We start from the raw sequence: 24,116 nt of genomic DNA, 5'->3' as shown, positions 1-24,116 counted from the left end.
TTTAATAAAGACCGAATGAATATATGATTTTTAGCCCAAAATGAGTAAAACACAATTCTAAAAACAAAAATAGCCCCCGAGGTGTACATAGCCTTTAAGACCAATGTTGAGATGGTGGATACCACCATTTACACTGCTTCAGGGAATTAAAACCAACCAGGAAAAAAAATATTGGTAGAAAAAATTCATTGAAACTTGCCAACAAATCATGGCATTTAGCCAAGTATTTCTAGAACCGATACAATGATGAGAGTTGTAGTTCCACAACAGCTGGAGGACAATGGGTGACAAATTGATAGGAAAATCTAATTTAATACACATAAATTAGTAAAGACATAGCAGTGAATTCGATCCAGAAGGCTGGATTCACATGTCAGGATTCTGGACGTACGTCCCAGTCTGAACGCATGTTTAATGATGAACTCACAACGTCATAGATCATTACAATGCTGCGAGTTCAGGCTTAAATCAACAGCCAGTCCGTGACCCACCTCCTGAATCCGGAAATGTGAAATCAGGCCTAGCACATTAGTATCCTCTAATGACATATGGGACATGGGGAATAATATGCATACAAGCCAGATGCAAATCTGAGGGTCAATGCTCAGACTCAAAGGGGCAGATTTATTAAAACTGGTGTAAAGGAAAACTGGCTTAGTTGCCATAGCAACCAATCGGATTCTACTTTTTATTTTTCACAGCTTCTTTGGAAAATAAAAGACAGAATCTGGTTGCTGTGGGCAACAAAGCTAGTTTTCCTTTACACCAGTTTGATAAAGCTCTCCCTTTGGTGTAGTTTAGGCTCCATTTACACCATGTGTATGGGCTATATGAAAATATACTGCGATGTGGGCCAGACATACAGTATGACAATAGTTATGTCCCTTTGGGTTGCTTGACATATAAATGGTTGCATACTGTTTTTTTTTTTTTTATTATTATTGTATTAGCTACGCTTTTCAAAGCAATCGGACCCTTTAAAACCAAGTATCCAGCATATGTTCTTTTTTGGGAGTCTGTGGCAGACGTATACAATTTTATGGGCATGCAGCTGCACGTTACGGAGGAATATATACCGTAGCATTCTTTAAGCTGCACGCCATACATATTGCAATGAACTTTATGTGAATACGGCCTGACTGCCCTTATTATTCCTACAGATGGAAGTAGGCACAGAAACGTGACTTTTATAGAAATTGGGCTTCACAAGGAACCTGCATATCTCTCAATCCTACTTGTTAATGTAAAGATGCGAAATGTAGTGACGCTGATGTCATACTGAATGTAGGATACGAGGGCTTATTGTGATGAAATGTGAATCGGTCACTTGAATACGGTTTGATCTCTGGCCCATAAAAGCAGCTCACTGGTCACTGCTCTGAGTAGCACGGCTAAACAGGAATCATCTGCATAGGACAAGAATACAGTCAGCTCAGCCATTTTCTTAAGGCACACAAGATAATAGACAGTAAAGGGGGGGGGGGGGAAGGTCTCACCATGTATAATTATACTCACGAGAAGAATGAGGAGTCCATCACGTAACGACCCCTATACAAATAAATCCGTCATCTTGACCACTGTCGTTCACAGACACGTCTAGCGCAGCAATGTGGCAAATCATCAATAACCATTTTTTTTTAAGTTGTTGCATCGGGCAGACAGAACCCTAAACCTTTGCCGTTGACTATGCAAATGACAGGAGTCCCTTTTCTTTATCCAATCGCACTTTATCCTACAATGTTGTGTGAACAAACCCTGTCCGACAAAGAGGACCTGTGCTTGTTCGTGTATATGGTGCATCTGTGAGGCTTGTAGGAAGAGAGCGCCTCCAAATAAAATGGGAGGCACATGGACCACTGTATTATGAACGTGTAATCAGACAAATCTGTAATATAATGGACTGCATGAGGCCTAATTGTCCTATTAGACTGTCCGATGTTCAGGCGGGAGGAGCGCTGATCGGAGACCAAACGCACAGATCGGCTCTAGTTTGCATTGGCCGGTTATATTAGCCAATGCAAAGTATATGGGGGGAGTAACAACTACTACTGTAATCATTCCTTCCCCATTCAGTTGTAGTGATCATCGGCAGTGATTACACAGGGCGATGTGCTGCCAATAACTGAGGAGCTTTTATTCTGCAATGAAAATTAGTCGACAAACAAGCGTTTACTCATTTATTGGCCGTTCCGCAGCACAATAACACAAGCCATTTTCTAGGGAACAATTGTTATGTATGTATGTTCCTAATAATTGGCCTAAAAATCCGTCACTGTAATAGGCCCTTAAAAGGGGTAGTGCAAGAATGGGGGGATTTTTGGCAAACCCCCTCACTTGGCCAGACCTGTAAAGAAAAGATTACTTCCCAGGTCCCCGCTCCTTCTCTTCCAGGCCTGGGCTGCTCCGCTGTGCTTCCTCAATGTCCACATCCGGTTTGACGTTGCCATGGTGGTGATCCGCTGCCGCCATGTCAAACCAGATGCCGACATTGATGGAGCATAGCGGAGCAGCCCAGGCCTGGAAGAGAAGAAGTTGGGGGCCAGGAAGAAGTAATCTTCCCTTTACAGGTCTGGCTAAGTGGGGAGGTTTGCCAAAACCCTCCCGATTCTTGTTAAACTCGAAGTGTGAAAATAAATGTTTAGAAAGTGGAAGAGATAAAAGGAACTTTTGCTTTCATCAATTCAAAGATACAGAGACACATACCGGCTGCAGTACAGGCCAATACAACCACGATGTGCGGCTTTAAAGCAAATTGCCACATTCACAGGTAAAATTGCTGCTTAGCTGCAAAAAACGCATGTGGACATTAGCTTTACTTTTAACCCACCCTCAGTTAGAGAATGGTGGAGCTGTGTTTGTACACCCACTAAATGGTTTATTAAGTTTGACACTAAGGGCAGCTCAGACATCACAATATCCACCTGTCTATATCAGAAGAAGACTTGTTCACGCCCAGTTTTGGGCGCACGTTGTATATTTCTGGATCCAAAACATAGGCAATGTATAAAGAATGGAGTTTTATTAAGTTGTTTGACTGGCTGAAGGAGTCACGTTTCCTATGTTGAGAGGAACCAGAAAGTAGAGACAGGCAAGGAACTTGGGGAGTGGCAGGAGACTGGTGAGGAAGTTTTGCATGAAAGCCAAGTCTGTGTGAACAATTATTAGTTGTTCATTTTAAAAGGAAACTATAATAGTTAAAAACATTTTAGGTTTAGAGCTAATCAACAGAGATGAGCGAATTTCATATTTTGAAATTCGTTCACACTTCGTTTGGTGGTAAAAGGTGATAACGGAATCCATAACGCAATTCTATGACGGAATGCCTTTAGAGGCATTCCGTTATTCATTCCGTCATAATAGAAGTCTATGGCCTGCAAAACGGATCCATCCCGGACTCCCCTGCATAACGGAAATGGGACGGATCCGTTTTGCAGCCCATAAACTTCTAGTATGACGGAATGAATAATGGAATGCCTCTAAAGGCATTCCATCATAGAATTGTGTTATGGTCCTTGGTAACAGAATCCATAACGCAATTCACCTTTTACCACCAAACGAAGTGTGAACGAATTTCATAAGCGGAAATTCGCTCATCTCTACTAATCAACATAAACAGTTTTTTTCAGTAATTACTACTGGGATGAGAATCACTGGGAGATTTCTTGCGCATTTACCAGTGTGGATCTATAGAAAGCTACAAGTAGATTTGCAGGTAATTTTTTGATTAGGGGGAAATGTTCTTAGTAAGCACATGACATCACAGCCATGGTAAATACTTGAAAGTTCTTCCGAATAATATAAGAAGTTATATCTTCCGTTTGCCATCTACAGTACAGAAGATGGACGGTGAACCATTTAAAAAAAAAAAATCTTAAATCATAGCAGGAGAGAGAAATAACCTTTTATAAGTTTTTCCTTCTCCATAGAAATAACCTGCAGCACACGCTTTATTCACACTAGATGACTATGGCTTTTATTATGCTACTTGACGTATATATGGCTTGTAAAAATACCATGACCTTCAATTTTTTTTTTTCCCCCAACTTTTTTTCTATAATAAAGTCTATGGGAAAATGTCTGGAAAAAAAACCAGACCTGTATAGTGCATGCTACGATTTTAAAATTGCTAAGAAAGTCTTAAAACGACACTACAAAAAAGGCAGTGTTTACATGTCTGTTAAATGGATCCAGCCAGCTGTTCCGACAAAGAACAGCCTGCCAGAGTTCACCGCATGGGACCTTTGCTGTTCACTGCCGGATCTTATTGACTAGAATAGGATCTGTCCTCTTTGCGGCATAAGCGTCTGGCCAAAAGCTGCCATTTTACTGGAAACCCATTTAGCACACATGTCAACCTATCCCAACTACTGCCGGCATCTGACTATCGTGTTTTTGCTTAAAAAATAAAATGATGCAGCACTTTTGAAAAAACAAACTGTAGGAAACCACACTTTAGGGATTAAAGGGGTTACCCAGCAATTTATATTGATCCAATCCCAACCCCTGCGGCCTCTTACTAGGTCATGTGGCGACACCGTAAACGGTCACATGGCCTAAGTTGCAACTCCTCTACATTGCAGTGAATGCAGTGAGTTTCGATACCAAGCACAGCCGCTATACAATGTACAACACTGCTTGGAGAGCTGCCAGGAGCCAGCTGTGCTCAATAGACCTCTGGGGAGCATGGCGGCTCCCTGTAACAGTTGGAACGGTGAGGGTGCCAGGACTTAGCCCCCCCCTGATAATGATGACCTATCCTGAGAATAGGTCATCCTCATGAATACCTGGAAACCCCCTTTAAAGGAGCTGCAAACAGAGTGCCACACCCTGTTCATTCCACAAATAACTTACAGACCGATGCCACGCCGTCTTTGCAATAAAGCAGCTATTTTTGTCTAATCCTGGACAACCCCCCTTAATGTTCTATGTAACCAAGTTGTGAAATGCCCCCTGTGCTATGTCGTCCTGTCTTCTGCTATTGCCCACCCCCTTCAGATTACAAGATCCTGTGCACCCTCCCATTACCCAATTAAACATTGCTGAATAAGGTAGAATTATACAGTTACGCCATTCTCTAGGACTTGATCCCTATGATTATTTGCCACATTGCTGCATATGGAGCATCTGTGAACTCATTTAGATAAAAAAAATATATATAATAAACCACACCACTGTGAATCGCACAAAAACAAAATCTTATACAACTCTCCAAAAAGACTGGAGCTGTGCAGTAACAGTACTAGCAATTAATACCCAAAGGGGAATACAGCATATCTGACAAAACTGTACATTACACATTGAATACTCTTCTACTAGGATATTGCCTTTTTCTGTTCAAGTTGGCAGCAGTCCGATTGTTAAAGATTTCATTTGGTGAACATACAATACATTGGTACTTACACCCTGTGGTGAATATTTAGGATGCTATATACAAATAACAAGTTTGGCTCAAAGTTTAATTTACACATACAAGTATATAAGTATAGCATGGCTTGTTTCTCTCTCTGTAGTCGTTGCATTATTATTTATCTTAGTTTTACTTTTAGTTTTACCAGTAAAAGCAAAAAAAAAAAAAAAACCTCAAAAACACAAAATAACTATAAAAATCATGAAATAACCATTTAGAGCTACCGCCTACAAAAGAAGCTCAAACATACAGCTTTGGTTTATATAAATAATTCATTGCGGAACATATTCAAAAGTATAGAACTTTATATATAGTCATTAATTCATAAGGGTATTGATTTATTCTTTTTCCTTAATAATATAAAATATACACAAGCTAAAATCACTTATCTATCTGTTCTTCAAGGTATGAATGTAAAAAGAAATGCTCTGAAACATATCCCAATTATAACTTAATATATTACTTTTTAATGCCTCCTGCAGGCGTATAGATCTTTAAAAAATAAAAAATAATAATAAAAATTCTCATGCTTGCCCCTCCCCCCCCATATTCATTTATCCGGTAAGTCACACACTTTAGAAGCTGAACCCCCATTTTCTTCCCTTGTACATTTTTTTTTTTTGTGTTGCACGTGCAAAAATAGATTGTGTGGCTTAAGCCCTTCATGTTCTCCATTTGTGAGGGGATCTAGGCATGGTTGTGAGGGGTAAAACATTGTCATATACAGTATTGCTTTCTTTAGTTTCCTGCTTTCATTCCTGCTACAAAGCCACGTCTTTAACTCATCTGTGCCAAACACACAAACTGCCTTGCTATTCTTTTGTTTCCTCAGGACCCCATTATATAAGAGAGAGTCGGCTGAGGTGGTAAAGGGTCTTACAACACGGCACTGCACTAGAGGGAGAAGCAGCTCACTACCCCCAACCCTAACACCCCTTTACTATTGCAGTCTGAATCTGGTACAGTACTAGACACACAAGGTTTTATTTTTTTCCTCCAGAAAAGGAAGTTCTTTTTCACACGCCACGTGCCACGTTGCCAGATAAAGTTGTAGGTCTGTGTACAGTCATTGCAGCAGGTACCTGATTGATTTGTGACAAACACAAGCGAGCTCACAGAAACACACAAAAGATGGCCCTTGTGCGTGTGTGACATACTTCTTTCTCTCTATACGTTTATATATAGATTTGCTTATATATAAGGGTTTTGCATCCTCTGGAAAAGTTTTGTGATATGCTGGGGACTTTGCCACTGAAGAGGGGGAAGTGGTCTCTATGTCACCCAGGCATCCATTCTCATGCGCTTCATGGAGGGACTGTCCCTGTCATCATTATTGGAATTCCGTCCCATACCGACAGGGGAGTGGAAATCATTCCGGACATCCTCTCGGTCACTTCCATCGTAGGAGCTGCTGGAGCTGCTTAGGCTGTCCACAGGTGATCGCCCCATTTCTGGACGGGCTTGGTGTTGATGATGATGATGCTGCTGCTGCTGCTGTTGATGAGTGAATCCAGATGATGTGACCCTGTCACGGGGAGGGGATATTGGCTCTGACTTTATGTTGACATTTTGGTTGGTACTTATGGATAAGTTTGAACCCTGAGATAATTGCCCACCCGCCCTGTGGAGAGAATACAGAGACCAGTCACTTAAACCGCCAACAAACAGGCCACAAGGAGCTTAATAGGACAGTCATACACTAGTACTGTATATGTAATATAAAGGTCATGACAACCACTACAGCTCACTAGTCTGCACTACTTTTCGCAGATGTTATTTTGTGCTACTCCAACAAACGGTCCTGGTGGAAACAGTAGGTGTGCCACAAAGATCCAACTTGGCTCCATTCATATTATTTCAGTCTTAGTGTATTATGTGTGCCTATGTGTCCATCTCAACAAAAAAAAAAAATACAGCAATGCTGTGCTCAGGCTGAGCCTATATGTGGTATACCTAATGACTACTATATAGTCATTACCAGGGATAAACGAGCCAGAACTTCACCGGGTTCGGAGTTCCGAGTGGGTTAGTAAAATGGAATTCGTAGACTGAATGCAAAACGGAAGCCTTTAACCACCTCAGCCCCCAGTGCTTAAACACCCTGAAAGACCAGGCCACTTTTTACACTTCTGACCTACACTACTTTCACCGTTTATTGCTCGGTCATGCAACTTACCACCCAAATGAATTTTACCTCCTTTTCTTCTCACTAATAGAGCTTTCATTTGGTGGTATTTCATTGCTGCTGACATTTTTACTTTTTTTGTTATTAATCGAAATTTAACGATTTTTTTGCAAAAAAATGACATTTTTCACTTTCAGTTGTAAAATTTTGCAAAAAAAAACGACATCCATATAGAAATTTTGCTCTAAATTTATAGTTCTACATGTCTTTGATAAAAAAAAAATGTTTGGGTAAAAAAAAATGGTTTGGGTAAAAGTTATAGCGTTTACAAACTATGGTATAAAAATGTGAATTTCCGCTTTTTGAAGCAGCTCTGACTTTCTGAGCACCTGTCATGTTTCCTGAGGTTCTACAATGCCCAGACAGTACAAACACCCCACAAATGACCCTATTTCTGAAAGTAGACACCCTAAGGTATTCGCTGATGGGCATAGTGAGTTCATAGAACTTTTTATTTTTTGTCACAAGTTAGCGGAAAATGATGATTTTTTTTTTTTTTTTTTTTTCTTACAAAGTCTCATATTCCACTAACTTGTGACAAAAAATAAAAAGTTCTATGAACTCACTATGCCCATCAGCGAATACCTTGGGGTCTCTTCTTTCCAAAATGGGGTCACTTGTGGGGTAGTTATACTGCCCTGGCATTCTAGGGGCCCAAATGTGTGGTAAGGAGTTTGAAATCAAATTCAGTAAAAAATGACCTGTGAAATCCGAAAGGTGCTCTTTGGAATATGGGCCCCTTTGCCCACCTAGGCTGCAAAAAAGTGTCACACATCTGGTATCTCCGTACTCAGGAGAAGGTGGGGAATGTGTTTTGGGGTGTCATTTTATATATACCCATGCTGGGTGAGAGAAATATCTTGGCAAAAGACAACTTTTCCCATTTTTTTATACAAAGTTGTCATTTGACCAAGATATTTATCTCACCCAGCATGGGTATATGTAAAAAGACACCCCAAAACACATTCCTCAACTTCTCCTGAGTACGGGGATACCAGATGTGTGACACTTTTTTGCAGCCTAGGTGGGCAAAGGGGCCCATATTCCAAAGAGCACCTTTCGGATTTCACAGGTCATTTTTTACTGAATTTGATTTCAAACTCCTTACCACACATTTGGGCCCCTAGAATACCAGGGCAGTATAACTACCCCACAAGTGACCCCATTTTGGAAAGAAGACACCCCAAGGTATTCCGTGAGGGGCATGGCGAGTTCCTAGAATTTTTTATTTTTTGTCACAAGTTAGTGGAAAATGATGATTTTTTTTTTTTTTTTTTCATACAAAGTCTCATATTCCACAAACTTGTGACAAAAAATAAAAACTTCCATGAACTCACTATGCCCATCAGCGAATACCTTGGGGTCTCTTCTTTCCAAAATGGGGTCACTTGTGGGGTAGTTATACTGCCCTGGCATTCTAGGGGCCCAAATGTGTGGTAAGTAGGTAAATGACCTGTGAAATCCGAAAGGTGCTCTTTGGAATGTGGGCCCCTTTGCCCACCTAGGCTGCAAAAAAGTGTCACACATCTGGTATCTCTGTATTCAGGAGAAGTTGAGGAATGTGTTTTGGGGTGTCTTTTTACATATACCCATGCTGGGTGAGATAAATATCTTGGTCAAATGCCAACTTTGTATAAAAAAATGGGAAAAGTTGTCTTTTGCCAAGATATTTCTCTCACCCAGCATGGGTATATGTAAAATGACACCCCAAAACACATTCCCCAACTTCTCCCGATTACGGAGATACCAGATGTGTGACACTTTTTTGCAGCCGAGGTGGGCAAAGGGGCCCATATTCAAAAGAGCACCTTTCGGATTTCACAGGTCATTTTTTACAGAATTTGATTTCAAACTCCTTACCACACATTTGGGCCCCTAGAATGCCAGGGCAGTATAACTACCCCACAAGTGACCCCATTTTGGAAAGAAGAGACCCCAAGGTATTCGCTGATGGGCATAGTGAGTTCATGGAAGTTTTTATTTTTTGTCACAAGTTAGTGGAATATGAGACTTTGTATGAAAAAAAAAAAAAAAAAAAAATAAGCATTTTCCACTAACTTGTGACAAAAAATAAAAAATTCTAGGAACTCGCCATGCCCCTCACGGAATACCTTGGGGTGTCTTCTTTCCAAAATGGGGTCACTTGTGGGGTAGTTATACTGCCCTGGCATTTTCCAGGGGCCCTAATGTGTGGTAAGTAGGTAAATGACCTGTGAAATCCTAAAGGTGCTCTTTGGAATATGGGCCCCTTTGCCCACCTAGGCTGCAAAAAAGTGTCACACATGTGGTATCGCCGTATTCAGGAGAAGTTGGGGAATGTGTTTTGGGGTGTCATTTTACATATACCCATGCTGGGTGAGAGAAATATCTTGGCAAAAGACAACTTTTCCCATTTTTTTATACAAAGTTGGCATTTGACCAAGATATTTATCTCACCCAGCATGGGTATATGTAAAATGACACCCCAAAACACATTCCCCAACTTCTCCTGAGTACGGCGATACCAGATGTGTGACACTTTTTTGCAGCCTAGATGCGCAAAGGTGCCCAAATTCCTTTTAGGAGGGCATTTTTAGACATTTGGATACCAGACTTCTTCTCACGCTTTGGGGCCCCTAGAATGCCAGGGCAGTATAAATACCCCAAATGTGACCCCATTTTGGAAAGAAGACACCCCAAGGTATTCAATGAGGGGCATGGCGAGTTCATAGAAATTTTTTTTTTTTGGCACAAGTTAGCGGAAATTGATATTTTTAATTTTTTTCTCACAAAGTCTCCCGTTCCGCTAACTTGGGACAAAAATTTCAATCTTTCATGGACTCAATATGCCCCTCACGGAATACCTGGGGGTGTCTTCTTTCCGAAATGGGGTCACATGTGGGGTATTTATACTGCCCTGGCATTCTAGGGGCCCTAAAGCGTGAGAAGAAGTCTGGAATATAAATGTCTAAAAAATTTTACGCATTTGGATTCCGTGAGGGGTATGGTGAGTTCATGTGAGATTTTATTTTTTGACACAAGTTAGTGGAATATGAGACTTTGTAAGAAAAAAAAAAAAAAATTCCGCTAACTTGGGCCAAAAAAATATCTGAATGGAGCCTTACAGAGGGGTGAGCAATGACAGGGGGGTGATCAATGACAGGGGGGTGATCAATGACAGGGGGGTGATCAATGACAGGGGGGTGATCAATGACAGGGGGGTGATCAGGGAGTCTATATGGGGTGATAACCACAGTCATTGATCACGCCCGTGTAAGGCTTCATTCAGACGTCCGGATGCGTTTTGCGGATCCGATCCATCTATCAGTGCATCCGTAAAAATCATGCGGACATCTGAATGGAGCTTTACAGGGGGGTAATCAATGACAGGGGGGTAATCAGGGAGTCTATATGGGGTGATCACCACAGTCATTGATCATGCCCCTGTAAGGCTTCATTCAGACGTCCGGATGCGTTTTGCGGATCCGATCCATCTATCAGTGCATCCGTAAAAATCATGCGGACATCTGAATGGAGCTTTACAGGGGGGTAATCAATGACAGGGGGGTAATCAATGACAGGGGGGTGATCAGGGAGTCTATATGGGGTGATCACCACAGTCATTGATCATGCCCCTGTAAGGCTTCATTCAGACGTCCGGATGCGTTTTGCGGATCCGATCCATCTATCAGTGCATCCGTAAAAATCATGCGGACATCTGAATGGAGCTTTACAGGGGGGTAATCAATGACAGGGGGGTGATCACCACAGTCATTGATCATGCCCCTGTAAGGCTTCATTCAGACGTCCGGATGCGTTTTGCGGATCCGATCCATCTATCAGTGGATCCGTAAAAATCATGCGGACGTCTGAATGGAGCTTTACAGGGGGTTGATCAATGACAGGGGGGTAATCAATGACAGGGGGGTGATCAGGGAGTCTATATGGGGTGATCAGGGGCTAATAAGTGACGGGGGGGGGGGGGGGTGTAGTGTAGTGTAGTGGTGCTTGGTGCTACTTTACTGAGCTACCTGTGTCCTCTGGTGGTCGATCCAAACAAAGGGGACCACCAGAGGACCAGGTAGCAGGTATATTAGACGCTGTTATCAAAACAGCGTCTAATATACCTGTTAGGGGTTAAAAAAAACACATCTCCAGCCTGCCAGCGAACGATCGCCGCTGGCAGGCTGGAGATCAACTCTCTTACCTTCCGTTCCTGTGAGCGCGCGCGCCTGTGTGCGCGCGTTCACAGGAAGTCTCGCGTCTCGCGAGATGACGCGTATATGCGTGACTGTGCGCAGCGCTGCCACCTCCGGAACGCGATCCTGCGTTAGGCGGTCCGGAGGTGGTTAAAGAGGACCTTTCACCGATCCTGACATTGTGAACTAAGTATCATGACATATACAGCGACACCCAGGGATCTCACTGCACTTACTATTATCCCTGGGCGCCGCTCCGTTCTCCCGTTATGTCCTCCGGTATGTTCGGGGACTTGGTTATAGTAGGCGGAGACTTAGGGGACTTGGTTATAGTAGGCGGAGTCTGCCCTTGTTCTGCTGGGCGTCTCCTTCTCCTAGGCTGTAGCGCTGGCCAATCGCAGCGCAGAGCTCACAGCCTGGGAGGTTTTTTTCTCCCAGGCTATGAGCTGAGTGCTGCGATTGGCCAGCGCTACAGCCTAGGAGAAGGAGACGCCCAGCAGAACAAGGGCAGACTCCGCCTACTATAACCAAGTCCCCGAACATACCGGAGGACATAACGTGAGAACGGAGCGGCGCCAGCGATGGACTGGCCATCGGGAGTACCGGGAGAATCCCGGTGGGCCGATCGAATTATGGGCCGGCCAGGGCCGCCATCAGGGGGGTGAAGCCGATACCCCAGTAAGGGGCCCGGACCCCGGGGGGGCCCGGCCGGTCCCGAGCCATTTTAATTTTTTTGCTGTCAGTGTGTTAACTTTAAAATCAGCGCTCATCTCTTTACTATCTTACACTGACTCAGCTCCAGTAACAGCAGGCAGTGTGGGGGCGGCGCTCACTCACTGACGTCACACGCCTGCTCCTCCCACTAGGCGGCGCAGGCGCGTGACGACAGTGAGTGAGCGCTGCCGCCCGCACTTGTTACTGGAGGCTGGAGGGAGCTGAATGTAAGGTAGTAAAGAGATGAGCGCTGTGTTAAAATTAAAGTTACTGTCTGCAGCCTGCAGGATACCGATTTATTAACAGTGACGGCACTGTTATAGGGAGGGGGATCCGTGGATGGCACTGTTATGGGGGGGGTCTGTGGATGACACTTATGGGGGGGGGGGTCTGTGGATGACACTTATGGGGGGGATCTGTGGATGGCACCATTATGGAGGGGGATTTTTTTTTCTAAATTAAGAGTAAAAATAAAAAACCTGTTTATACTTACAGTGGAATGTTTTTACTTATGTTTTTTTTTGAGTGTGTTTGGGAAAAATAAAGTGGGCCGGTCTGGCTGAAGTCCAGGGCCACTTTATTGTCCCAGTCCATCCCTGAGCGGCGCCCAGGGATAATAGTAAGTGCAGTGAGATCCCTGTATATGTCATGATACTTAGTTCACAATGTCAGGATCGGTGAAAGATCCTCTTTAAAGAGGCATTCCGTTTTGATCCGTCATAATAGAAGTCTATGGCCAAGCATAACGGATCCGTCTGGTTTCCGTTATGCAGGACGGAAAACAAAGTCCTGCATAAACCCACCCAAACACCGAACCCGGTGAAGTTTGGGTTCGCTCGTCCCTAGTCATTACCCATTAATATAATGGGGAAGGTAGATATACAGTGGATATAAAAAGTCTACACACCCCTGTTAAAATGTCAGGTTTCTGTGATGTAAAAAAATTAGAACGATAAATCATTTCAGAACTTTTTCCACCTTTAATGTGACCTATAAACTGTACAACTCAATTGAAAAACAAACTGAAAATCTTTTACGTCGAGGGAAGAAAAAATATAAAAATAAAATAATATGGTTGCATAAGTGTGCACACCCTTAAACTAATACTTTGTTGAAGCACCTTTTGATGTTATTACAGCACTCAGTCTTTTTGGGTATGAGTCCATCAGCATGGCACATTTTTACTTGGCAAGATTTGCTCACTCTTCTTTGCAAAAACACTCCAAATCTGTCAGATTGCGAGGGCATCTCCTGTGCACAGCCCTCTTCAGATCACCCCACAGATTTTCAATCGGATTCAGGTCTGGGCTTTGGCTGGGCCATTCCAAAACTTTAATCTTCTTCTGGTGAAGCCATTCCTTTGTTGATATGGATGTATGCTTTGGGTCGTTGTCATGCTGAAAGATGAAGTTCCTCTTCATGTTCAGCTTTCTAGCAGAAGCCTTAAGGTTTTGTGCCAATATTGACTTCTATTTGGAACTGTTCATAATTCCCTCTAGCTTCACTAAGGCCCCAGTTCCAGCTGAAGAAAAACAGCCCCTTGGCATGATGCTGCCACCACCATGCTTCACTGTGGGTATGGTGTTCTTTTGGTGATGTGCAGTGTTGTTTTTGCGGCAAACATATCTTTTGGAATTCTGGCCAAAAAGTTCAACATTGGTTTCATCAGACCAGAACACCTTTTCCCACATGCTTTTGGGAGACTTCAGATGTGTTTTTGCAAAATGTAGCCTGGCTTGGATGTTTTTCTTCGTAAAAAAAGGCTTTCGTCTTGCCACTCTACCCCATAGCCCAGACATAGAAGAATACGGGAGATTGTTGTCACATGTACCACACAGCCAGTACTTGCCAGATATTCCTGCAGCTCCTTTAATGTTGCTGTAGGCCTCTTGGTAGCCTCCCAGACCAGTTTTCTTCTCGTCTTTTCATCAATTTTGGAGGGACGTCCAGTTCTAGGTAATGTCACTGTTGTGCCATATTTTCTCAACTTGATGATGACTGTCTTCACTGTGTTCCATGGTATATCTAATGCCTTGGCAATTCTTTTGTACCCTTCTCCTGACTGATACCTTTTAACAATGAGATCCCTCTGAAGCTTTGGAAGCTCTCTGTGGACCATGGCTTTTGCTGTGGGATGCGACTAAGAAAATTTCTGGAAAGACCAACTAGATCAGCTGAACTTTATTTGGGGTTATTCAGAGGCACTTTAAAATAATGGCAGGTGTATGCTGACTCCTATTTAACATGATTTTGAATGTGATTGCTTAATTCTGAACACCGCTACATCAGTTCTATGTTCTACAGTATGAGGGTGTGCACACTTATGCAACCACACTATTTTAGGTTTTTTTTGTTTTATTCCCTCCACCTAAAAGATTTCAGTTTGTTTTTTAATTGAGTGGTACAGTTTATAGGTCACATTAAAGGTGGAAAAAGTTCTGAAATTATTTATCTTTGTCTCATTTTATTACAGCACAGAAACCTGACATTTTAACAGGGGTGTGTAGACTTTAGATCCACTGTATCTGGCATCAATAGTTCTCTGCAACTTAAAATGGTTGTTCAGCAGGGGTAAAGGTGTTTTAATCTGCTTCAAATAAAAGTGGGTGCAGCTTACTAATAGATTTTCACCAAGAAAAGTTCCAAAATGTCGCAATGGCAACTCTGGTGTCAGGCAGCTCTACTTCTACATAAACATTTGCACAGCTTTCTTTCTTCCCCCTTTCTCAGTGACCAGATGACTGGCTGATTATAGGGAATGAACGTTAGTACAAATGCATGGGTAAAGGTGCAGCACATCACCCGATGAATGAGTAAACTGCTCCTTTATCGGGTGAAATTGTATATGTGGACACGTACTATAAGTCATTGCTTCTGGGCATTAAATCATGCTGTCTAAACAGGGATCTGCTGTCCAGAAACAATGAATCAGCAGTAGCCATTCCCACACAGTGGAGGCGATTGCTGTGTATAAATGCACTCCACTGATGAGCAGGCACGTATCGGGTAGGATCCCTTCCTTCCCAATAACTGCCTGCTCAGTTCACCTTAACTTGGCACAAGATTTTTCTAAGAGAATTGTACAGAGTTGAATGTGGTCTACCAGTTATCTGATGCCTCCAAGGCACTGTCCAGAGGTCCCAAATGTCTCCTGCCAGAGGAAATTGGGTACAGAAAAGGCTGAACCTGAACAATCCTATTTTCCCTAGAAGCTACTCCCTATCCCTAGTGAAATGACATGCATTCACAGCTTCAGTGTACATGCCAATATGGAAAATTAGACTAATGGCTGCTGGTAGATTGATCATCTGGCGGATCTTCTTTAATACATTGCACATGGTGAATAGCTATATGTGACTGAATATTTCCAGCATTGAATATGTTTTATGAATGACCACTCACACAAGAGAGCTGAGGGCTGCTTGTCCTAAGTGATGCTGCTGCCAGGCAGACATTTGTCCTATAGGCAGCATTCCTGGGGAGTTAAACCCTTGAAGAATAGACAGGTCCGCACTGGTGAGAGAGTAATCTGTAACAAAGAAGAGCACAGTCAGCTACTAACATCCCAGACAAAGCGTTATACTGGTTTACATGTATCTCATTCTGCCCTAAAGGAGGGCAGAAGTACCAAGGAGGGGCCAGCGTACACACTATGGCAACACACACCAATTATTACTTATTAAGACTATTTGTCTAACCTATATAGCGCCAATATGTTCTGCAACGCTTTACAGACATTATCATCAATCACTTCCCCATCATTATATCTTTAGAATAAGGAAGGAAATCAGAGTACCCAGAGGAGACCCACGCAAACACGAGGAGAACATACAAACTCCGTGCAGATGTTGTCCTTGGTTGGATTTGAACCCAGAGCTACAAGGCACCAGTGCTAACCACTGAGCCACCGTGCTGCCCATACTATTGTCTTTGTGAGATTGGTTCTTTCAGCAGCCTTAAAGAGTTTGTGCAAAAATGAAGAGAGATTTGGCAAACCTCCCAATTCTGCCAGACTTGAAAAGGGAAGATGACTTACTTGCTTTCTAGCTGCCCGCTCTTTCTCCTGCAGGCCTGTAATGTTCTGCTGGGCTCCATCGATGGCACCGCAGCCAACCTCTGACTGCGGCAGTGACCGGCTCCCCTTTGGTAATAACAAATGGTCACTCCAGAAGGCATATTTTCTTCTGTTTAAGCCATTCTGTTGTTGATTTACTTCTATGCTTTGGGTCGTTGTCCTGTTGCAACACCCATCTTCTGTTGAGCTTCAGCTGGTGGACACATGGCCTTAAGTTCTCCTGCAAAATGTCTTGATAAATTTGGGAATTCATTTTTCCTTCGATGATAGCAATTCGCCCAGGCCTTGACGCAGCAAAGCAGCCCCAAACCATGATGCCCCCACCACCATACTTCACAGTTGGGATGAGGTTTTGATGTTGGTGTGCTGTGCCTCTTTTTCTCCACACATAGTGTTGTGTGTTTCTTCCAAACAACTCAACTTTGGTTTCATCTGTCTACAGAATATTTTGCCAGTACTGCTGTGGAACATCCAGGTGCTCTTCTGCAAACTGTAAATGTGCAGCAATGTTTTTTTTGGACAGCAGTGGCTTTCTCTGTGGTATCCTCCCATGAAATCCATTCTTGTTTAGTGTTTTACGTATCGTTGATTCGCTAACAGGGATGTTAGCATATGCCAGAGACTTTTGTAAGTCTTTAGCTGACACTCTAGGATTCTTCTTCACCTCATTGAGCAGTCTGCGCTGTGCTCTTGCAGTCATCTTTACAGGACGGCCACTCCTAGGGAGAGTAGCAGCAGTGTTGAACTTTCTCCATGTATAGACAATTTGTCTTACCGTGGACTGATTAACAGCAAGGCTTTTGGAGATACTTTTATAACCCTTTCCAGCTTTATGCAAGTCAACAATTCTTAATCGTAGGTCTTCTGAGAGCTCTTTTGTGCGAGGCATCATTCTCATCAGGCAATGCTCCTTGTGAAAAGCAAACCCATTACTGGTGTGTGTTTTTTTATAGGGCAGGGCAGCTGTAACCAACACCTCCAATCTCATCTCATTGATTGGACTCCAGTTGGCTGACACCTCACTCCAATTAGCTCTTGGAGATGTCTTTAGTCTAGGGGTTCACATACATTTTCCACCTGCACTGTGAATGTTTACATGGTGTGCAATAAAAACATGGTAACATTTAATTATTTGTGTGTTATTAGTTTAAGCAGACAGTGATTGTTTATTGTTGTGACTTAGATGAAGATTTTATGACCAATTTGTGCAGAAATCCATATAATTCCAAAGGGTTCACATACTTTTTCTTGCAACTGTATTGTCAATTGCATTTACCATTGTGGTGCACCAATCTTTGTAATGTTTTGCCATACATTAAACTCCTCAGATGCTGTGGTCAAATGTGGCAGGGCTCCATAGGAAAAGTGTAATCCTCATACACTCCAATGCTATGGGAGTAGCAATCTAATGATTGCTTGTTAAAGTTTCCTAGGGAACCTCTTAAAAATATTCAAAAAATATATATATAAAAATTCAAATCCAGGGCATGTAGGAAAAAAAGAAAGTACTGTTTGCCATTGAAATAATTAGTAGGCTGTTTTGAGGCGGTTTTTTTTTGGAGCTGACAGAGGCGGAAACGTGCCAAAAAACTCTGTGTGAATTGCTTCGTACAGACTAAATCTGCTGTTATTTTTCCTTCTATCTGTCCTCTACCTCTGGCTAATCTACCAAACGTTAGTAAAAAGTAGGGGCCAAATGGGAAGTATGAGAATGCAAGACGGCAGAGTTACACTGTGTTTGCTGTCTCCATAGAGAGCTGCAGAAGCAAAACACATTTTTAATTAAAGATCTACAGCAACATGGTGTCACTTTCATTTTAGATTTACTGGAAGAATTTAAAAATGCCTGCAAAGGTGTGGGATACAAAGTGCGAGTAGCAGTAATGCTAAGGACACTTCACCTAAATGTTATCTTACACATGTGGCTGTCCTTTCCTTCAAGATATTCTGGTTTAGAATGGCGGAAATCAGACAGAAAAAAACGCTGCATGGAGCAATTCCCACCATTTTTGCCGGGTAGCATCCAGATCTCTGCTGGACCCCATTATAGTAAATGCGCTCTGGTGTGCAGGTGGCAGTATCTGATCGGGAGAACTCTGGCAGACTGTTCTATGTCAGACAAGACAGCCGCAGATATAAAACTTGCCTAAGGCTACTTTCACACCGTCATGGATCAGCAAAAACGCTTTTGTCATAAAAATACAACCGTCTGCATCAGTTATAAACGGATACGGTTGTATTATCTGTAAAAAAAAAAGCCATGACGGATCCATCTCTAAAACCAATGTAAGTCAACAGGGGACTGATCTGTTTTCTTTTATGTCCGAGAAAACGGATCTGCCACTTACATTGTGTGTCATGACAGATCTGTCTTGCTCCGCACCACATCGCGGACAGAAAAACGCTGCTTGCACAGTTATTCTGTCTGCAATAGGGATGCAGCCAAACGGAACGGAATGTATTCTGGAGCATTCCGTTTCATTCAGTTCAGTTTTGTCCCCATTAACAATGAATAGGGACAAAACGGAAGCGTTCCCCCCCCCCAATATATTGAGATCCTATGACGGATCTCAATAGCGTAAAGGGAAAGCGCAGATGTTAAAACTTGCCTAATCAACTCCTGCTTATCTCTTTGTGGGCTTTTGAAAAATCCAGACTGGCATCCCTTCAGACTGAGGTTGACAAGGTAAGCTATATACAGTTCAGAAAGGGAAACAGAAGGAAGATGGAGCTAGTATACGTACCAGTATTGTAGGTAGTTGGCATGGCAGAGTACACCAGGCCCTGTGTGGCCAAACTCGGAGTAGTCACAGAAACGACTGGAGTAGCAAGAGGCTGCGACTGGGAACTACTTATCCTTTGGGTATTCTGTGGACAAAACAAAAAAAATCATTGAAATAAATTCAATTTATTTAATGCAAAATGTAATAAAAAACTTCCATAGTGGAAACAAAAATGTACGAAGAGGAAATAAAATATGAATTATTTGTACCTATAAATGAATGGTTACTGGCATTGTTATTGCATGCTATGACCAACAGAGGGCAGTGCTGTAATGCATATTGAACATCTTTGTTGCAGCAAACCAAAAAAAAAAAAAGAACAAAAAACACTAAAATATGATAGAATGATGAAGTAAAGAACGAAGCAGGCAGTGATCCAAACATAATGTACATTTGCTGCAAGTTCCATCTAATTCCATATTGTGGTGGAAAAGGAGAAAAACATCATGCAGGCACCATACCCAGGGGCGTAGCTATAGGGGTGCAGAGTGCCATAAGAAGACATCGGTATTACAGAAACTGCATGCTGGTGAAGTTATACCTCTGGCTGGAGGGAAGGGGTTAGATCAAGAATTTGGCATGGGGGTGCCGTTTCAATTTTGCCTAAGGCAGCACAAAGGCAATGTGCATCCCTTGCACCATGAGCCTTTAGCTATGCCCCTGACCATACCTCATATGTGATGGGCACAGATGTACATGCACCATAGCAGGCTGTGGTGTGTGGGTGATAATCTATTGACCAGCCCTGGCTAGGCCACACCAGTGCTAGAAATATAAAGATTTGTAAATTGCAAATACTTCATATTTTGGAAACTACTAGTTAAGCCAATGTAACTCATTAAATCAGATAATTAGAAGATGTCAACGCCTCCCAGTAATAAGCAGAAACTGGGTCATTGTTGCCATGTACTCCTTTCAATGAGATATGAATTAACACTCAGAACCCTGGCACTGGCATCGAGGGGTGGCTCCGACAGTAAATCAGCCTGTAAATAGGCGTGGGGAGCACTGTGATGGGCTCCTCTGTGGGGCCCGCTGCTGTCCGTATAGAGGCAGACTTGTGCTTCAGCTCTCCTGAGGAAGATGAGATCATTCACAGCCCTGTCAAGAAATGACCTCACCAAGGATGATGTAATCTCACTGAAAGAGGAAGACAACACAGTGCAGCACTCCTACCAGGCTGAAGGAAGCAGACAGTGATATGGTGGGGGTGACGGTGTATTGTCTTATGTACATTCATGTGATCCGTGCTTCTTCCATTCACAAAACACAATGTGAAAATCACATGCACTGTTCCCTTTGAACATAGGCGGAATAAAAGCCATTCTTCTGCAGGAAATAACCCGTCTGGTGCTATAATTCACTAACCGCTCCCTCCTACCCCCCAAGCTTCATGTCAAAGGGAACATAAGTGACAGAGAATATACATTTCCACCAAGCATGAACTCACCAAGTCTAATTCATCTTCTTCTGTCTGTATGTAAATGAGGAAAAGTATTATTATAGAGGATATTGTGTGCGTGTGAACGTGAGCTTAGAAGTCTATTTTCCACTTGATGGGACAGACAGGACAAGGCAATAAGGCCGGGCACTAGATGACTGACCTGGTACTGACCTGTCCATCAAACTGTACTCTAGAACTTTTTAATAAATGACTGTAAGCGGTTTACATTATAATCTAGGATTATTATAATAACATATCACAGAACTACTGCGACTAGACTGTGGAGATGAGCTGTTGATTCAGACATTTTTACCATGTGCCATAACTGGAATCAACAAGGATTTTCCCCATGATAAGAGACATCTAGTAACTACACTTTATAGGGTTTTTTGCATATTTTTGCAGCAGACCCAGAATATGCCCCAAATTTGACCCAGAATATGCCCCAAAAGTCCGACAGGTGCCATAAAATTCCACTTCTGGGACCGAATTCTATCTCGAACAGGGCCCGGTCATGTATTGCAATGAATGGAGACGAGGCCGCACACCTCTCATTTTCACCGCTATGGGACTTCTGAATAGTGAGCACGCTGGGCTATTCCAGAAGTCCCATCACAGTGAACAGAGAGTGCGCATGCGTAGCCTTCACTCCATTCAATGCAGCGTGCCCCAGGATCCCATTCTTGAGTCAACTATCGGACATGGCATATGGACTATGGCATTACTCTGTCCGTATGTCAGATGTCCAGACAGAAGAACCCCTTTAAGGCCTCATGCACACGACCGTTGTGTGCATCCGCGGCCGTTGTTCCGTTTTCCGTTTTTTTTCGCGGACCCATTGACTTTCAATGGGTCCGTGGAAAAATCGGAAAATGCACCGTTTGGCTTCCGCGTCCGTGATCCGTTTTTCCAGTCCGTGAAAAAAATATGACCTGTCCTATTTTTTTGATGGACAATGGTTCACGGACCCATTCAAGTCAATGGGTCCGTGAAAAATCACGGATGCACACAAGATAGTCATCCGCGTCCGGGATCCGTGTCCGTGATCCGTGTCCGTTTTTCCTATCATTTTCAATGCAAACTTGACTTAGTTTTTTTTTTTCACTTTTCATGTCCGTGGAGCCTCCAAAAATCAAGGAAGACCCACGGAAGAAAAAACGGTCACGGATCACGGAACAACGGAAATCCGTTTTGCGGACCGCAAAAAAAAAACGGTCGTGTGCATGAGGCCTAAGTCTCCAGGCAATTGATGATGATGATGATTTCTTAAATCAATAAAGGGTTTTTTCAGGAACAGGATATGTCACCAATATCAGATCGGTGAGCACCCGACGCCTGGCACTGATGTCAATTAGCTGTTTAAAAAGTTAATAGTGATGGAATTAAATCTGCGCCTTCCTCACAGCACCATACACTGTATAGTGACTGGAAAGGGCCTGAACTGCACAAAGGCCACGTGGCCGATGAATGTGATGTCACTGGCCTAGGAAGAGCCCGCAGCTCTCACCCCAGTGCTACAGACTCTTCAATGGCCGATTGGAGGTGGTCCCAGGAATCTGACCACCACAATCAGATATTGATAACCTATCTAGAACTTTAAATGTGTTATCCAGGACTATACTTCAGACAGGCCATCATTATCAGATGAGTGGGGGGGTCTGACTCTCGGCACCCACTTCAATCAGCTGTTGACCAGGCACAGCTCCATAATTTTAGTAGCAGCTGTATCTAGTACTGCAGCTGACTACGGCTTTGTCCCATCATGTAAATGGGGCAATCTGCAATACCAGATAGTATGGAGATTAGCATGACAAACAATAAAGAGTCTACAGCCTTTGGATGGGCGCCACAGCGAATATGAACAGCTGACTGGTGAGGGTACCAACATTTGGACTTGAACATATTTAACATTGATGGCCTATTACAAGGATAGGTCAGCAGTTTTTCATCTCAGATAACCCCTTTAAGATAAATGACTGTTTGCGTTGCCACCATTACTATTATTCCCAACTATAAATACAATCCAAATAATAAGAAGTTCAGAAATCTAAAGCTAGATGCATAATTACTTTCTGTATTTCACGGTTTTACGATTTTTTATGGTCCACTTAGATAGGATAGATCAGAATACAGGATTGTGGAGGAAGAAACTGGTTTTAGCAGTTGACACGTCCAGTCACGGGCAGGAAACTCACCAGAGGGGGCATCATTCCTTTGCTGGAAGGAGGTATGACTACACGCAAGTCAGGCTTTCTACTGTTCATGCCCAAATTGCCGCCTGGAGGTGGTGGAGACTTTGTGGGCATGACTTTTCCCAATCCATTGCCACCAGATGGTCCTAGAAGGCTTGGAGAAGCTCTTGGGTTGACAAACCCATTACCTTAAAGAGACAGAAGATTGTGGAAATATTTAACAACATGAAGCCGTTTACAGGATATATCTAGTATGTTCTCAGCAACTCTGCTGATAGACTGTGAGCCATAAGAAAGCAGTTCTAAAGCACAGGATGAACACGTCCATCCATCTCCTCAAGCTACACTGCCTAAGCTATAGTACACATGCAAACTTAGTTTGCTTTAATGAATGAACTACAGGATTTCCTTTTTCTCACTTACTCTAGCGTCTATCATCCCTATATACCTCTGCCATACTCGCCAATGCTAGCTATGTAGAGAAACCAACTATTCAAATGGAACTGGAAAAACATTCATAAAAGCATCATATACATCAGGTTCTGCTCACAGGACCTTCTGTCGGAGGTGAACATTCCCAACACACAGCTCAAAAGGAAGGTCCCGATGAATGCAACTGTACAGGCAAGCAGCGGAATACATTGCTAATAGACATCCATGTTAAAAAATGTACACCTTGCGATTATATTTAAAAAAATAAATGTGTCGTTTTTTTTGCAGGTTGCCTCGGCATAGAAGAGTACAGTGATTTTGAGGTACACTAGCCCGACAAAGGCCAGAAGGACACTATTTTGGTCTGTGAGGTGAGGAATGGGAGCCGATGGATATGACTGATGCATGTGCCGGCATATGGGATGTCCAAACCCTACACCAGAGTCCTGCAGTAGGTCATGCTGTAGAGACACGTCACACAACTTAGGCCTCATGCCCACGGCCGTTATGCAGCCATTCCGTGCATTGGGGACAGCAATTGCGGTCCCCAATGGACGGGCAACATCCGTGCAGCGGGCTCGACCCATTCAACTTGAATGGGTCCGTGGTCTGTCCGCACCGCAAAAACATATGACATGTCATATTTATTTGCGGTGCGGAACAATGGAAAGAAACACCACCGTAGTAGTACTTCCGGTGTTCCGTG

At 43.0% G+C, this 24,116-nt stretch overlaps 1 protein-coding gene across 13 annotated transcripts in view; it reads right to left on the bottom strand.

Annotated features, from left to right (window-relative positions):
* Positions 1 to 3,915: 3,915 nt before the first annotated feature.
* MEF2A (myocyte enhancer factor 2A) overlaps positions 3,916 to 24,116 on the bottom strand; it is a 154,679-nt gene continuing 134,478 nt past the window's right edge. For 8 of the 13 annotated variants that reach the window (XM_040414234.1, XM_040414231.1, XM_040414224.1 and 5 more), the window contains 5 exons: positions 22,982 to 23,166; positions 20,793 to 20,816; positions 19,304 to 19,427; positions 15,887 to 16,013; positions 3,916 to 7,028 (listed from right to left, as the gene is read on the bottom strand). In XM_040414234.1, coding sequence (XP_040270168.1) covers positions 6,680 to 7,028; positions 15,887 to 16,013; positions 19,304 to 19,427; positions 20,793 to 20,816; positions 22,982 to 23,166 — 809 coding nt within the window. In that variant the 3' untranslated portion in view covers positions 3,916 to 6,679. The remainder of the gene's footprint in view (positions 7,029 to 15,886; positions 16,014 to 19,303; positions 19,428 to 20,792; positions 20,817 to 22,981; positions 23,167 to 24,116) is intronic. The other 5 variants (XM_040414236.1, XM_040414232.1, XM_040414230.1 and 2 more) reach the window with 1 other exon arrangement.

Source organism: Bufo bufo, chromosome 1, assembly GCF_905171765.1.
Source record: "Bufo bufo chromosome 1, aBufBuf1.1, whole genome shotgun sequence".
Lineage (NCBI taxonomy): Eukaryota > Metazoa > Chordata > Amphibia > Anura > Bufonidae > Bufo > Bufo bufo.
The sequence above is the reverse complement of the archived record's forward strand: the minus strand, read 5'-3'. Positions and strand labels throughout refer to the sequence as shown.